This window comes from Canis lupus, chromosome 21 (assembly GCF_011100685.1).
Source record: "Canis lupus familiaris isolate Mischka breed German Shepherd chromosome 21, alternate assembly UU_Cfam_GSD_1.0, whole genome shotgun sequence".
Classification (NCBI taxonomy): domain Eukaryota; kingdom Metazoa; phylum Chordata; class Mammalia; order Carnivora; family Canidae; genus Canis; species Canis lupus.
In genome coordinates this window covers 20,865,351-20,881,118 of record NC_049242.1, presented here as the reverse complement: position 1 = coordinate 20,881,118, position 15,768 = coordinate 20,865,351, and the positions used below count along the sequence as shown (strand labels likewise).

The 15,768-nt window shown below is 44.4% G+C and overlaps 2 protein-coding genes and 1 long non-coding RNA gene across 3 annotated transcripts in view; 2 read left to right on the top strand and 1 right to left on the bottom strand.

The window, feature by feature from the left end:
- Positions 1–677: 677 nt before the first annotated feature.
- On the top strand, positions 678–3,113 carry THRSP (thyroid hormone responsive). The gene is made up of 2 exons (XM_038568503.1): positions 678–1,314; positions 2,455–3,113. Exon 1 carries the CDS (start codon positions 846–848, stop codon positions 1,293–1,295), a length of 450 nt encoding a protein of 149 aa, XP_038424431.1. The 5' UTR covers positions 678–845; the 3' UTR covers positions 1,296–1,314; positions 2,455–3,113.
- Positions 3,114–4,167: 1,054 nt separating this feature from the next.
- On the bottom strand, positions 4,168–13,484 carry NDUFC2 (NADH:ubiquinone oxidoreductase subunit C2). The gene is made up of 3 exons (XM_038568504.1): positions 13,123–13,484; positions 6,749–6,892; positions 4,168–4,347 (listed from the first exon to the last, which is right to left on the bottom strand). Exons 1-3 carry the CDS (start codon positions 13,289–13,291, stop codon positions 4,298–4,300), a joined length of 363 nt encoding a protein of 120 aa, XP_038424432.1. The 5' UTR covers positions 13,292–13,484; the 3' UTR covers positions 4,168–4,297.
- The window catches only part of LOC111091520, a 20,269-nt gene continuing 17,880 nt past the window's right edge, over positions 13,380–15,768 (top strand). The window contains exons 1-2 of the long non-coding RNA XR_005375620.1: positions 13,380–13,749; positions 14,358–14,489. This is a non-coding gene — a long non-coding RNA (uncharacterized LOC111091520). The remainder of the gene's footprint in view (positions 13,750–14,357; positions 14,490–15,768) is intronic.

Sequence of the window (15,768 nt, the reverse complement as noted above, 5' to 3'; positions counted from 1 at the left end):
GTAACTTGTGGAATTACAGGTTAAAGTTGAGAGTGATCTGCATTCACCTAGAATCATCTGGGGACTGTGCTGTGTGGTTTATAAAGCACTTTCATTGGCTTTATCTTATTCTATCCTTTCAACACCTCAAATTTACAGCCAAGGATATGGATCCAGCAAACTCGTATAACTTATGCAGCCTTGAACACCAGTCCAGAGCACTGAGAGGTGGGAGAGAGGTGGGTCTGGGCTGGCATCCCAGCTCCAGTGGGACCATGGGCAAGTTACTTTAACTTAGTGTAGAACTTGATGTGAAGTTAGGTGTTTGATTAAGTGTTAGCCAGCAAACAACCAGAAAACACAGCTGGGAAGCTGCAGGATTGGGCTTCTGGCTCCCATGTCAGTGCTCTTTGCCCCAGACTAAGCTATTTCACTTCAAAACCTTCCTGCCTAGTTCGTTTCAAAGCCAAGGCACCCCAGGTTGAAGAAGGAGGCAGGCAATGAAGAGGCAATTTGGTCTCAGATAACCTGAAAGAATTCATGACTGCCCTGGGGCAAGAGCACCGGTTGCCAAAGGGAAAAGCTTCCCTCTAACTGGCCAGTCAAGCTGATGAATGAAGAGGCGGGCTTTTGCGGAGGCAGTCCCAGAGTGCTGAAATGACAGAGGGCTGGCTGGTCTGTCTTTGGGCAGATGGATCACCTGATACAGACCTTGGTGCCCAAGCTCTGGGATTGGCCTCAAGAAGGGTTGTGTTGCCCCAGTGACTGGGCTTTTGCATGCTGTCCAAGTGCTGTCACATCCAGACATAAAAGTAGTCTCGAAATAGTGCTGGGGCAGTGTGCTGGGCACGGAAGCAGCAGCCACCATGCAGAGGCAAGTCAAGCGCTACCCCAAGAACTGCCTGCTGACTGTCATGGATCGCTACTCGGCTGTGGTGCGCAACATGGAGCAGGTGGTGATGATCCCCAGCCTCCTGCGAGACATGCAGCTGAATGTGAACGGGCACCAGGCTAAGGATGAGGCCCCCAATCTCTACAACTACTTTACCATGCTCAAGGCCATCCGCGTGGATGTGGACCATGGGCTGTTACCCCGAGAGGAGTGGTGGTCCAAGGTGGCAGGTGGCAGAGCCCATGAGGCTGAGGCTGAAGCTGCAGAGACAGAGGATGAGGAGGAGGGGTTCTTGGGGCAGCTGGACCTAGAAGCCCAGTTCCACCTTCACTTTTCCAGCCTTCATCACATCCTCACCCACCTTACCCTGAAAGCTGAGGAGGTGACAAGGAAATACCAGGAGATAATGGAACAGGCCATGTAGGCCTTGGATTCTAGGGAAGGTAATGGTGGCATCGGTGGGTGTCAGAGTCCAGGGGAGATGAGCTGGAGCAGTGGTGCAACGCAGTGGGAGAGGGAGAGCCTGGGTCTCAGGCAGGCACCCTCACTTCAGGGTATTAGGGCTATGACCTGGGAGGGCTCAAGGCCAGGCCTGTCTTACTCTCTTGACCCAGGATTGGTGAGTAATGGCCAAAAAACTCACAGTGACAGTAGGGAAGGTGGCCTGTGAATGCATACCTGTGTGCACACGTGTGTTTGTGCATATGTGCATTTACTAGTATGTGAATGCTTGGTCAACAGCTTGGGTTCAGCTTCTGACTCCACCACTAAGGCCTTGGTTTCACCGGCTCACTTCTCTGGGTTTCCGTTTCTTCACTGAAGATTAACTGTAGTAGTAAAAATAACTACTGGCACTTGAATAGTTTTTTAGTTTAAAATCACTTGCATATCAATTTTCTAATGGAACCATCGTTCCCTTTTATAGATGAAAAAAACTGGGGGCCTGAGAAGTGAAAGGAGTCCATGGTTACTCAGGGAATGGCAGAGCCAACACGTGAAGGAGCCCTGGAAGGGTCCTGTCCCCTTCCTCTATGCTAGCAGGCTGCCTTCACACCTTAGGATTCCGCAGTCTGGCTGCAGGTGGGGCTCAGGGATGACAGAGTAGAGAAATCTGGTTTTGTGTGTCAACTATACTTCAATTAAAAAACAAGAACAGAAATCCAACTTGTTGGTGTCAACTTTGGCAAATGCAAGCCACAAGCACACTCCTTGATCAGCCCAACTCCTTCAAAGACCAGAGCAGCAATTCTGTGCCAGGTTTCAGTACACCATGACCTGGTTTTCATAAGGGCAATCTGGCCTAGCAGTTTAAAAATCTGGGCTCTTGTCCCGGTTTTTCCACTGACCTCTGTATGACCCTAGGCAACTGATTTCACTGTTCAGCAATGCAATGTCCCTGTCAGTAAGATGTGGGGATACTAGTTTTTATCACAGCTCTGATAACTCAATCTTAGGGTGTTACCGCACAGCCAATTTTCCTACAGCAACACTACTGTTGAGTCGCTGCATTTTCTTTCCTACTTCAGAAGGCATGTGATATGAATTTATACTAACCTGGTTTTTTAAATTTCTGCTCTCCACAGATCCCTTTAAGTGACAGAAGGCAGTGACTCTGGTAAGGACATGGAACAGTTGACTAGCTCTGATGCAGACCAGAATGGCCTGGACCTACAGCTGGAAGCAAAGGCGACTTGGTTCTCTGGGATGCTTCCATGCCTTTCTCTGAGCACCAATTTGTGGACTTGGCACCAGGCCTTTAGAATGCTTGTTGCTATTCATAGCTTACTCCTCTTAGCAGTTTGAGGTGGTGGCCAATGGTTTGTGAGGGACTAGATATTACCTGACCAGTGTGGTATGGTAGAAAGAATGTAGGTTTTAGCATCTGACCGAATGAAATTCACATCCTTTCTCTGGGCATTCACATGATCTTCTACGTTATTTAGCCCATTGGAGCCTAAAATTCCTCATCTATAAAATGCACTATTACTGGCCTCATAAAATCTTACAGAAATTAAACAAGATGATGAATCAAAAGCAGCTGGCATGTGAGTGCTATTATATTATAGGTTGACTTTTTTTCTCCCACCTTCACCTTGTATTTGTTCTAGATCTTGCTTTTTACCCTTCAGGACTAAGGGATAGTAAAGTCCCTTGGGATGAATGCTTCATTCTTGTACCTGCCAAGCAAGAGTGAATTATAAACATATTTGTTACAGTAGCAATAAAAAAATAAAAATAAAAACTTGAATCTTTATTACTTCTAAAGTAATTTCTCAGGCATGACTTCATTTTTAACCAGTGAGACCTGAGAATAGACATGGAACTCATCTGATTTTGCCCAGCAACCATATGCTTACAATCATTTTAATGTTAAATCATGTAGAGAAATAATCTTAGTAATCTCCCAAAACTAATCTGATTATAACCTGAGCTTGGGGGATCCTTGGGTGGCTCAGCGGTTTAGCACCTGCCTTCCGCCCAGGTCATGATCCTGGAGTCCTGGGATCGAGTCCCACATCAGACTCCCTGCATGGAGTCTGCTTTTCCCTCTGCCTATGTCTCTGCCTCTCTCTCTGTCTCTCATGAATAAATAAATAAAATCTTAAAAAAAAAAAAAAAAAGAATAACTTGACCGTGGAAACTTTTTGGACAAATATTTGGACTCAAAAAGTCATAAACAGTAAGTTTGTCCCAGGTAGGTGGGATTTTTCCTTTTAATCATGCCAAGCGTTAGCTGCTGAGCACACTTTCTCCAAGGTGATCCATCTACAAGCAAAGACCCCTCTGCAGTATCAGCCTTCTAACCGTTCTCCTGGTCCTAAGTCTCCTCCTTCTAATCCACCCTCTATAGTGATTGTTGCAGAGAGCTCAGAAATATCAGCTTGATCATGTCATTCCACTAAAACCCTTTAGCAACTTCCCACCACCCACAGGATCAAGTCCAAATTATTTTGCATGATTCAGAAAACCCTCCATAATCTGGCTTGTTTTATTTTCTACTAGACCTGGAACAGGCAAATCTTTTCTGTAATGGGCTATATATTAAGTATTTCAGGCTTTGCAGGCCATAAGGTCTCTGTCATAACTACTCAACTCTACCCTTATAGCATAGAAGCAGCCATAGACATGTAAACAAATAAGCGTGGCTGTGCTCCAATAAAACATACTGGCAGTAGACAAGATTTGGCTCAGCTAAACTCCATTTTAAATCTGTCAGAGATCTTCTTAAAATTAGGTGAATAGAAATTGACCATTCTCTGATGAATTATTTTTCTTATGACAAAAAGGAGTCAGAGTGTTCATGATGACCATTTTAATCACAAAGTGTTAACATACAGATTAACATAAACTTCAGTTATCATAGGAACACGTTCACAAAATTCAGTAACTGGTATCAGTGAAACCAAAGTAAGCATTTTGGAGACTTCAACGCACTGGATGGAATTCTTCAAGAAGTTCAGCATAAGTTTTCTTATCTATAAAAAGATCACAAAAAACTTATTTTTAGATTATGTTTTAGAAATTATATTTCCTAAAGAAAAATAAACTTAATATTCTATAGATATAAACTCCTAAGAATTTCCTTATGTTCTTGTTCTCAACCATAGCTTAGCAACCACTGAGAGATTCTGTTTCACTGGATGAAGGATAACTTTGAAAGAATCCATGGTGACATCCAGATGGCTGCTGCCAGGGGGTCCTGACTGAAGAGGTCAAAGAAGGAATGAACATGGAGAGGCACAGGTCAGCTGGGAGGGCCAGGAGTTGATGTGATCAAGCTTCCGTGTCAGTGCAGGAGGCTTTTGGCACAACTGCCACTAATCTGCTGCTCAAAGACAGAATGAGTCTGTGAGAGGGATCCCTGGGTGGCTCAGCGGTTTAGGACCGAGTCCCACATCAGGCTCCCTGCATGGAGCCTACTTCTCCCTCTGCCTGTCTCTGCCAATCTCTCTCTCTCTGTCTCTCATGAATAAATAAATAAAATCTTAAAAAAAAAAAAAAAAGGAGTCTGTGAGGCTACACAAGCTCCTGCTGACAGAGGGAGCTAGTATGCAGAGGAAGCAATAAGCCAGAGGCCTGAGACTGAGGACTACACTGCCACTGGGTCTCACTCTTGGGAATCAATATTACCAAGATTCTAACTCAAAAACCCAATAGTTTTGAGTATTCCCCATCCCTGATACATCCATTATTGATGGCTTTGTACTCTAGTCTTTGAACTCTTCACTGGTAAAAAAAAAAAAAGAAAAAAAAAGAAAAACAGCTGTATCTTTTTGATCTACCATAAACATCACATATGTGACTGAAGGCTATGGGAATATTAAACAGAGTAATACAATTTTAGCTAAATAGGACCTTAAAGACCATCATTTGGTATAGTGAAATTTAAATGCTCAATACTAGACATTTATATGAATAGGAAAATCTACATATTTACAAGTTCAAAATTTTTCTACATTCATTCACTCACATGTGCACACCTGTATTATGTGTGTGTATGTGTGTGTGTATATATATATATACGTGTATATATATAAATACAAATAAGAAGACAGTTATTATTTTTTTTTTCTAAAGATTTTATTTAGTCATGAGACACACACAGAGAGAGGGGCAGAGACACAGGCAGAGGGAGAAGCAGGGTCCATGCAGAGAGCCTGATGCGGGACTCGACCTCGGGACTCCAAGATCATGCCCTGGGCCAAAGGCAGGCACTAAACTGCTGAGCCACTCACCCAGGGATCCCCAGAAAACAGTTATACTACCATCAAATCCATAGTAAAGAGCCATAAGTAGGATGTGCTAAGGAATTTCGTATTTGTAGCTGGGCCAGGGCTTCTTTGAGATGAGGACTCTTGAGCTGGAATATGCTAGGTGGACAGGTAAAGACAGAGCAAGAGGAGGATCAAGAGGGTACAGGGTGTACAAAGTGATACACAGCAGGTTCAGGACACAGCATTTCATGAGGCAGGATATGAGTTACAGGAGATGAGGCAGGGTTCTGTGTAGATCAGGTCAGCTATTACTTACTGCTTACTAGCAGAGGCTCTGTCCTGGAGGCTGAGGAAACAAAGATGAAGCTACAGTCTAGTGAGGGACACAGACACGTACATGTCATGTGATGGATAAAAGGCATGGGCAATTAGCTCAGTCTGGGGAAATAAACTCTCCTCAGGAGTCTGGATTTTATCCTACAGGCAATGGACAGCTATTGTAAGCAATCTATTTTAGGCATAACTACATTTATCCAGAGACAGGATCTTTAGTAAGATTGAAGGCAGAAGTGAGCTGGAGGCAAGTGCAACAGTCCAAGCAAGAGGTTATCAGGGCATGAACCGGGGGGAGTGGCAGTGCGAGAGACAGGAATTTAGAACTGAGAAATACTTAGGAAGTAGAACAGGAAGACTTGACGACTAATGAGAAATTCACAGAAAGACTAGAAGATCCTTCCCAGGTTTCTGGCTGGGGTACTGAGGTGGACAGTGGTGCCACTTACTGGTGCAGAACATAGAAAAGAAGTCTGCACAGGCAAAGGGGACATAAATTCTGTTTGCTGCCTGATGGACACAGAGGTACTCAGCCAGAAAATTCAAAGAATTTAAATTCAAGAGAATTCTAGTTGATAGACAAAGATGTGGGAATCATCAGAATACTGAAGGTACCTGAAGGTACAGGCATGGATAAGATTAACCAGGGGCACCTGGGTGGCTCGGTCGGCGAAGTATCCCCCGGTTGATTTTGGCTCAGGTCATGATCTCAGAGTCGTGGGATCAAGCCCCACTTTGGGCTCTGTGCTCAGTGGAAGGTCTGCTTCTCTCCTTCCCCCGCCTCCCTCCCCACCCTTGTGCACACTCTCTCATTCTGTCAAATAAATACCTTTTTCAGGAAAATCCTCTGGATGTGATTTTATATAGGCAAACATATCATGGTCCCTCAGGGCATACATACAGTCTTGACGTCTTAAAAGATAATATCCAATAAAGACAAAGGAAGTAACATACAGAAGCTGGCGATGCAAACCTAAAATTCAAACAACAAATCCCAAAGAAAGCAAAAATCAATGTATATTTAAAATCATAGTTTTGCGGTTCAGACATACATCTTTCATCATTCTCTTAAAAAAAAAAAAAAGTCTTTTCTATGGCGTTTTTGAAAAAACAGTCTTGACCTTGATATATCTTTCTGAAGAAATCTGGCAATTATGAAAAGCAACATTAAATCTATAGGCATAACTATTAATAGAACCCAAGATTTTTAAAATTCAGCTTTTACAAATTTCTTCAGGAGAAAAGGTGGATTAGTACAAAATCCTGAAGATCTAAACTAACTTGTATTCCAGAACCTGTTCAAGATGTGATGTGACAGAGATGAAGTCCTTTACAAATGCTCGAAAAGCAATTTGGTTTGTCTCCATATACTAATTTATATTTGCATATTTATTGGTTACCAAAGTAGCCAGCTACTCTACAAATAATGTATCAATTCTCTTTTTTACCTTCTAAATTTTGTACCATGTGCATGAATTACCTATTCAAAAGCTATATTTATAGCAAAATCATCCTACAATAATGAGACTGGGGAGGATCAACTCATGTGATGTAGGGAAAGCCAAAATATAAATTCTGAAGGGGAGATCCAAAGGTCTGAACTTTACACACAGAAGTATCTTTTTAAAAAGGCTAACTGCAGGGATGCCTGGGTGGCTTAGCGGTTGAGCGTCTGTCTGCCTTTGGCCCAGGGTGTGATCCTGAAGTCCCGGGATCGAGTCCCACGTCGGGCTCCCTGGATGGAGCCTGCTTCTCTCTCTGCCTCTCTCTGTGTGTCTCTCATGAATAAATAATTAAAATCTTAAAAAAAAAAAAAAAAAAAAGGCTAACTGCAGGTGCAGGTTTGATTTTCTAGCTATGTCCCAGGATTCTATCCCTCTTCTTCTTATCCCACACATATTCCTCTGAAGAACTTGTTTGTTTCTACAGGTTTTATCTACTGTCCACATACTGGTGACCTTGAGTCAGATACCCATGCTGAATAACATGTATATCCAAATGTCTGACAGTATGTTCACCTGAATACCACCAAATGAACTTCTTTCCTATTCATGCCTCATCCTCTTAATTCAGAGAATAAGACCATTCACCCAGGAAATAAAGTCCTGGGTAATAAACACAGTAATCAACCTTTTTTTTTTTTTTAACCCTCTTCCCCCCACCCATCTAGTCAGAGTCCTGTCAGTTCTTCCTTGTATTTCCCTTGCCTCACTTCAGAGAACTCATCTCTCACTCATACTACCTGCTCTCCCCTTTCATCTCATTTTCCATTCCACACTTACCCCAGCCTTTACCCTGTCACTAGAGGAATTTTTACTAAACTACAAACCGAGCTTGTCAGCTCCTCCTTCTTCAATTATACCCAATAGGTGACCAAACTCCTAGATAACGACCTTGCCCTTCATGAGCGGACTCTTCCATCTTCATCTGACACTCCCTGATACGTACATTGTGCTTCAGCAATACTGAGCTACTTTTAATTCCTTATGCAAATTAGACTCCTTCTTGCTTATTTATTTTCTTCCTGTTTTTTTTTATACCACTCACGGGTTATTTCTCTGTCCAGACACCTCCTCATCCTTCAAGACTCAATTCAGACATCACTTCTAAGAAGTCTTCCCAGAACTTTCCTTAATGAGGTTAACAAAGTGAACTCCTCTCTACTATTTCTGCTATAGAAATTATTTCCATCTACTTCCATGCAAAACCAATGCTTAATTCATCTCTCTGTACTAGCACACAGAGAGCACTTAATATCTAATAAACAGATACATGGCCTTGGGCAAGTCAATTTACCTCTAAAACAAAGATAATACCTAACCTATCATTCTTACAGCAGTATTATATAAACCAAAAGAAAATATATGTAAAAATATTTTGGAAAAAATATGTAAAACAATAAAAATGCAAAGTATTACTATGATTTGGGACTGGATAGGGCCCAGACTCTTTTGCATTCTCTCTTGCCCCAAAGAGCCATTGTTTTCCCTAATGGGTCACCTGCAATATAGCAAACCAAAGTGTGCTGGGTTCTACTGTGTGCCACTGGACTACACAGACCCAAAAACCCAGACTCTCTATGCTTACCCATATCACCCACAGAAAAAGACTCGGATGTTTCGGATGACAATGTCAGTGTTCTAGTCCTCAAGGCATGATGTGGCCCCTTGACGTGGCCTCTTCCCGTGTCCTTTCCCTAACCTTTTCTCTACTTCTCAGCAGTGGTCTCCCTCCCACCACATGCACCCCTCCACAATCATTTTCCTTTTCATTAAGTGAATCTAAACTTGGAAGCTACAGTACCCTTTCCAGGAACACCATAAATTACTGTATATTAAACTAGAAATCAATAAATATATTTAACTTGTGGACTACACTTAGATACCAACTAACTATAAATTTAGGGCAGGTAGGTGTTAACTAGCAACAGGGGTTTAGAACTCCAGATGGGAGAGAAGCTTAAGAAAAAATTCTATTTAATAGTTTATGCTAACCTGAAAAAGATGTGCAAAATCTGGGTTCCAACAGTACCCACAAAATGCCAGGTACTCTCCATGGCTGTAGTTTGAAAATCTACCATATCTTTCTCCTTCCCTGCTTTTCTGTCACACTTGTTACCCTACGTGCCTAAACTTTTACCACAATGTCTTTTAAATGGATGTGCTTGTCTGATTTGTAAACCTTTGGGGGGCTGGGACCATGTTTTAGACTTCCTTGTAATCTACATATATTTATTCAATAAATACTTGCTGAATACTATTATATGATAGTCATTAAACTAGAAAACACAATATGCTTCAATAAATGCTGCTGAGAACCATTTTAATAGTCCTCAAGACCTAAATTTTCCAAAGCAACCTAGGGAAAACCACAGAACTCAAGAACTCTGATTCTTACCCCTAGATTAAGGGCTTTATACATCATCTCTTCTAGTTCTCACAGCCACACAGAGGTAGATAGTATTCCTGTTTTGTAGCTAAGGAAACTAAAGCTCATGAAGATAAATAACTTCCCCAGAATCAAAAGGCTAGTAGAATGGAGGTGGTGTCAAATGCAAAATCATGTGCTCTTGACCATTATGCTCTTCCTCTGGAATAGTTTCTCTTCAATCTGTACCTCCTTTGTGTTCCCAAAGTGCTCACTGCTCATCTATTTCGATGAAAACACACTCTCTGCCATGCCTAGACCCATAATGGACTGTTTACTTGTTCTCCAACTTGATTAGGAGCTCTTCAAGTACAGGGATGGTATTCTTTACCCCATATACCCAGGATGTAACACTGCCTGGTACAGAGGAAAAGTTCAGTAAAATCTGATCAAACGGGGGATCCCTGGGTGGTTCAGCAGTTTAGCGCCTGCCTTTGGCCCAGGGTGTGATCCTGGAGTCCTGGGATCGAGTCCCACATCGGGCTCCCTGTGTGGAGCTTGCTTCTCCCTCTGCCTGTGTCTCTGTCTCTCTCTCTTTCTGTGTCTCTCATGAGTAAATAAATAAATCTAAAAAAAAAAAAAAAAAAAAAAAAAGAGTCCTTAAAAAAAAAAAAAGCTGATCAAACAAATATATGGTAAACTGTTTGCATAACCACAGCTAAGGAATGGAAACTCTGTCCAGCAACTTCTGTGTGCCAGGCATTTTATCTACAGAATATCACTTAATTCTCACAACAAATATGCAAAGATAATTATTCTCATTTTATTTAAAAGATTTATTTATTTGAGAGAGAGAGCAGGCAAGCGAGTGTGGGGGGAGGGTAGACGAAGAGATAGTCTTAAACACACTCTGTCCCACACAGCCTCCATCTCACAACCCTGAGATCATGACCTGAGCTGAAACCAAGAGTCAGATGCTTAACCAACTGTGCTACCCAGACCCCAATATTCTCATTTTATAGGTGAAGAAACTTTGCCTCTGAACAGCTCTACCAAGTAACTTACTCAAGCTGACAGAAGACAGTGGAGTAAGGCTATTTAGTTCCAAAGTGGAGTTCTTTCCATTACAATAAACGACAGGCTTGGGCAAATGTGGAGTGGTAATGAAAAGGGAGAAAAACCTCATCTCCCTAAAGACAGAAATAGACAAAAATCTTTCCGTGGAGAGGGGTCATATTCAAGGAAGATGGAACTTCAGAACTATTTGAGCACTGTAAATGCTGAGATTTGGTGATCTGGGAGCTAGCCTTCAGGCATGACATTAAGCTGGAAAGTGGCAAAAAGAGACAGGAGCGATGTGATTACTGGATACCTGAACCACTCTATTAGCTTTCTTCTTAACTGAACTTCTTGGCTCCAATCGGTGCCTTGCATTGACAAAGCTGATTCCCCCTTCCCCCTTTTAAAGATTCATTAATTTACTTTTTAAAAAAATATTTTATTTATTTATTCATTCATGAGACACACACACACACACACACAGAGGCAGAGACACAGGCAGCGGGAGAAGCAGGCTCCATGCAGGGAGCCCAACATGGGACTGGATCCCAGGATTAGGACCTGAGCCAGAAGGCAGACACTCAACTGCTGTGCCATCCAGGGGTCCTTAAGATTCATTAATTTGAGAGAGCAGTGCATGCGGGGTGGGGATACAATGACAATGATGAAGGGAAAGAGAATCTTAAGCAGACTCCTCACTGGGCAAGGAGCCAGGCTGGGCTAGATCTCAGGACCCTGAGATCACAATCTGAGAGAAATCAAGAGCCGGCCCTCACTCGAGCCACTCAGGCATCCCAAGCTGACCTTCCTTTTAAAACACAAGGTACAGGGCAGCCCGGGGGGGGGGGGGGGGGGGGGGGGGGGGGGGGGGGGGGGGGCTCAGCAGTTTAGCCTGCCTTCAGACCAGGGCCTGGTCCTGGGGACCCGGGATCGAGTCTCACATCAGGCTCCCTGCGTGGAGCCTGCTTCTCCCTCCGCCTGTCTCTCTCCTTGTGTCTCTCATGAACGAATAAATAAATTAAAAAAATAAAATAAGTAAAACACAAGGCACAGAGGTGCCTTGGTGGCCCAGTCAGTTAAGTGTCTGATACTTGATTTTGGCTCAGGTCATGATCTCAGGGGTGGCTCTCTCTCTAAAAATAAATAAACAAACAAACATAAGGCCTGGGGCACCTAGCTGGTCCAGTTGGTAGAGCATCTGATTCTTGATCTCAGGGTGGTGAGTTCAAGTCCCACGGTGGGCATGGAGCTGACTCACAAAAACAAACAAAACACCCCACAAGCCTGATTACTGCATCTCTCCACTCCGCTCCCCCACCACGGCTCTCAAAACCTAAAAAGGTTCCTGTCTGCCTAGAGAATAAGTCGTCATCATCTACCTAAATCTCCTTCTTAGCCTTAACACCCTACCCTGCACACTCAATCGTCAGACTCTTCCTGGCCCAGCGGCCCTGGCCTCCATTTACTTCCCTGGCCTCCCATGGGCCTGGGAGGCTGGCTGTGTCCTAGTATCTGCCCGGTAAATCAAAGCTAAGCTCAAAGACCCCTCTTCCGAAGCTCCCTTCCTCTCTCCCCTTTGGAAATCCATCGGCCTTAGCACAGCTACCACGACGGCCATTTATCTGACAGGCGGCCCCTCCCATTCTTCGAGAGAAGACCGCCCAGCGGCTGGGCCTCTCCTCCTCAAAGGGGCCCCCAGGCCAGCAGTACCTGGGAGTTTTTAACAACAGGCTGCGCCTCTGACCAACGGAATGGGAGTCCTCATTTTAACAAGATCCCCGGGCTTCCCGTACGCATCCGCACCGCAAGTGTGAGAAGCGCGGACTTCCAACGCAGCCGTGAGGCCACGGCGCAGGCCGGCTACTCCACCACCCGGCGGCCTCGGGGGAGAGGCGATGGCCCCTCCACGTCTCTCCTCCCTGTGGCTAACGCTTCCCCGCACAGCACCTGGAGGAGCCGGGCCGTAACGCACCGACGGCCCGCAGCGCGCGGCACACAGCAAAGGGCGGGCAGCCCGGCCCCGGCTCTTTCACGGACTCGCCGTGAGCTCGGGGCTTCTGATGACCTCGGCCGCCCTACGTGCCAGAGGGCACTCGGCCCCACTGCGTTCCGAGGCCGCGGAGGCCCCAAGCGGGCGAGGCGGAGGCTGCCAGGTGAGAAGGCCGGGGAAAGCCAAAGCACTTGGGGCAGCCCACGGACGGCGAGGAACCCGCCCGCCGCCCCGCCGCCCCGCCGCCCCGCCGCCCCGCCGCCCCGCCGCGCGCGAGCAGCCCTCACCGGCGGACAGCACCGGCCTCCTCCGGATGGCGTTATCGAGCAAGCCGGAGCAGTAGCCCAAGAAGCCCATGTAGGCGAGCCGCGGGTCGGTCAGCTTGGGCGGGGGGAGGCTGCGCGCCTCATCCGGCAGGAGCTGCAAGGGCACTCGGCCCGGCCGTCCGCTCATCATGGTGACGCCGTCCCCGCTTGAGGCCTGGCCTCCGACCGCCAGCTACAAAGAAACCCACCAGGACCACTGCCGGGGCGCACGCCGGGCGCTTTCACCTCCGCGAGCGCGGCTGAAGGGCATGGCGCAGGGCGGTGCAGGCCGCAAACGCTTCCCCGCGCACGCTGCGGCCGGGGCCCGCGCAGGAGGTTCCGGGATACTAAATGCCCCACCTCCCCCGGCTCCTGTTCCTGCCCGCGCTATTCTGGCTCCGGGCGGGGGGGGCGGGGCTTTCTGGGCCTTGGTACCCGGGTGGTGGGGCAGGAAACGAGCCAGACGGGGAGGCCGGCAGGGGGGCACCTGGGGGCTCAGTGGCCGAGCATCTACCTTTGGCCCAGGCCCTGATCCCGGAGTTCCGGGATAAAAATAAAAAGGTTAAAAACAATTTGTGACAAAATACTAACGGTTGTTACTTCTGGACGGTAGGATATGGGTATTTGTTTTCTTGTTCTTTGTAATTTTTCGCCTTTTAAGGCTTGTTTAAAAAAAAAAGTCCCAAGTTGGATTCAGAAGAATGTGTGGGAGAAGAATGTGTAAACATTATTTAAACATTTTTAAGTGTTTGCCTAAGAGTTCATCTAGTTTTGAAAATTTACATAGTCTTGCTGGGGAAAATTTTTAGTGGCTTTCCTTCTTTTGATGTGATTTTAAAATAAAAATTCTGAGGTTTTTTTTTTTTTCTTAATTGCAAAACAGCTTTTTGTTTTTTTTTGTTTTTTTTTTTTTTTTAATATGTCATGCTATTTTCATAGGACAGATTCCCAGCCCTGTTGTTACTGGAGCAAAGAGTGTGAAACTTTGAAGCATTTGCTGTGCTCCAAGAAACTCCCAATATATATATGTGTGTGTGTATATATATATGTATATAACTTCAGGAAATCCTAACTTGAAATATTAAAGATCTGGGAGTGCTTTTTATAGGCACAAAATGTCCATCCTTTAATCACTCTTAACTGATATTTGATTCTACTACTTTGGAGCTTAATACCTTCGATACATAGACCTTTGCGTTAACCTCTGGTTTAATCAGCATTCTTCTAGGTAAAATGTTGATCTCACTAACGAATGAATGAATACGAAAAGAAGACATTTTCATTCACATTAGGAAGAGTTTTTTAAAGAGAGCTGTTCAAAGGTAGAAGCTCCCCATTACTGGAGGCAGGTAAGTAGAGACTGGACCATTACTTGGCCAAATATTATAAATTCCTTCTTCCTTTCATTCCTCAAACCTTTAGGGAACAGTTTTTCCTTCAGTCATGTGCAAGGACCTGGAGACCCAGAGGTGAAAAATTTTAGGATGCTGCCACCCAGGCTAAATTTCAAGAGTTTGGTTAAATGATCCAGTCCTGGTGTTCTCTGGATTCTTTGTTGCTGCCTGGACCTTAATTTTGGGTTCTGGTAGGTGTGCCTGTAAACGACAGGAAACCCAGCAAACTAGCTTTTATGAGATTTTGATGAATTACAACTATGATCAAGCCTACCTGTGGAAGTTTGATAAGATACAAAGATGAATTCTGGCTGAAGGACCATTCAGGGTCAGGGGAGGGAGAGGTAATTGGGGACGCAGGGGTTTTGAGGAAGCAATATCTTCTGATGCCCCTAACCTTTTCTTTCTTTCTTTCTTTCTTTCTTTCTTTCTTTCTTTCTTTCTTTCTTTCTTTCTTTCTTTCTTTCTTTCTTTCTTTCTTTTTTCTTTCTTTCTTTCTTTCTTTCTTTCTTTCTTTTCTTTCTTTTTTCTTTCTTTCTTCTTTCTTTTCTTTCTTTCTCTTTCTTTCTTTCTCTTCTTTCTTTCTTTCTTTCTATCTTTCTTTCTTTCTTTTTTAAAAAGATTTTATTTATTTATTCATGAGAGACACAGAGAGAGAAGCAGAGACATAGGCAGAGGGAGAAGCAGGCTCCATGCAGGAACCCTGATGTAGGACTTGATCCCGTTTCTCCAGGATCACGCCCTGGGCCAAAGGCAGACGCTCAACCGCTGAGCCACCCAAGCAAGTCCTAACCTTTTAAAGGAAATAAAACACTATACATAAAACCAAAGTCCCCTCTCCTTTCTTTCCCAGAGAACCACTATGAGTTTAGTGTATATACTTCCAATTCACTTTTTATATTTTTAGATATATTTAATATTGTGTTATGTGTTTTTAAATTTTTCAACCTGAATAGTATAAATTCATTGTTCTTCTTTTCTCTCACTTTTGGGGATCCCTGGGTGACTCAGTGTTTTTGCGCCTGCCTTCAGCCCAGGGTGTGATCCTGGAGTTCCGGGATCGAGTCCCACATCCGGCTCCCTGCATGGAGCCTGCTTCTCCCTCTGCCTGTGTCTCTGCCTCTCTCTCTCTCTTTGTATCTCTCATGAAGAAATAAATAAAATCTTTTTAAAAAATTCATTGTTCTTCTTTTCTCTCACTTTAACATTCCATGTAATGATTCATTCCTTTTGA

Bases quoted from the DNA above. Each gene is read 5' to 3' on its own strand.
- THRSP (XM_038568503.1), top strand. From the start codon at position 846: ATGCAGAGGCAAGTCAAGCGCTACCCCAAGAACTGCCTGCTGACTGTC.
- NDUFC2 (XM_038568504.1), bottom strand. From the start codon at position 13,291: ATGATGAGCGGACGGCCGGGCCGAGTGCCCTTGCAGCTCCTGCCGGAT. The intron at 6,893-13,122 runs GTGAGGGCTGCT...TTTGAATTTTAG, and splicing joins GAGGCCGGTGCTGTCCGCCG to GTTTGCATCGCCAGCTTCTG. The intron at 4,348-6,748 runs GTATTTATTTGA...ATCTTTTTATAG, and splicing joins AGAGGATTTTCCTGAAAAAG to ATAAGAAAACTTATGCTGAA.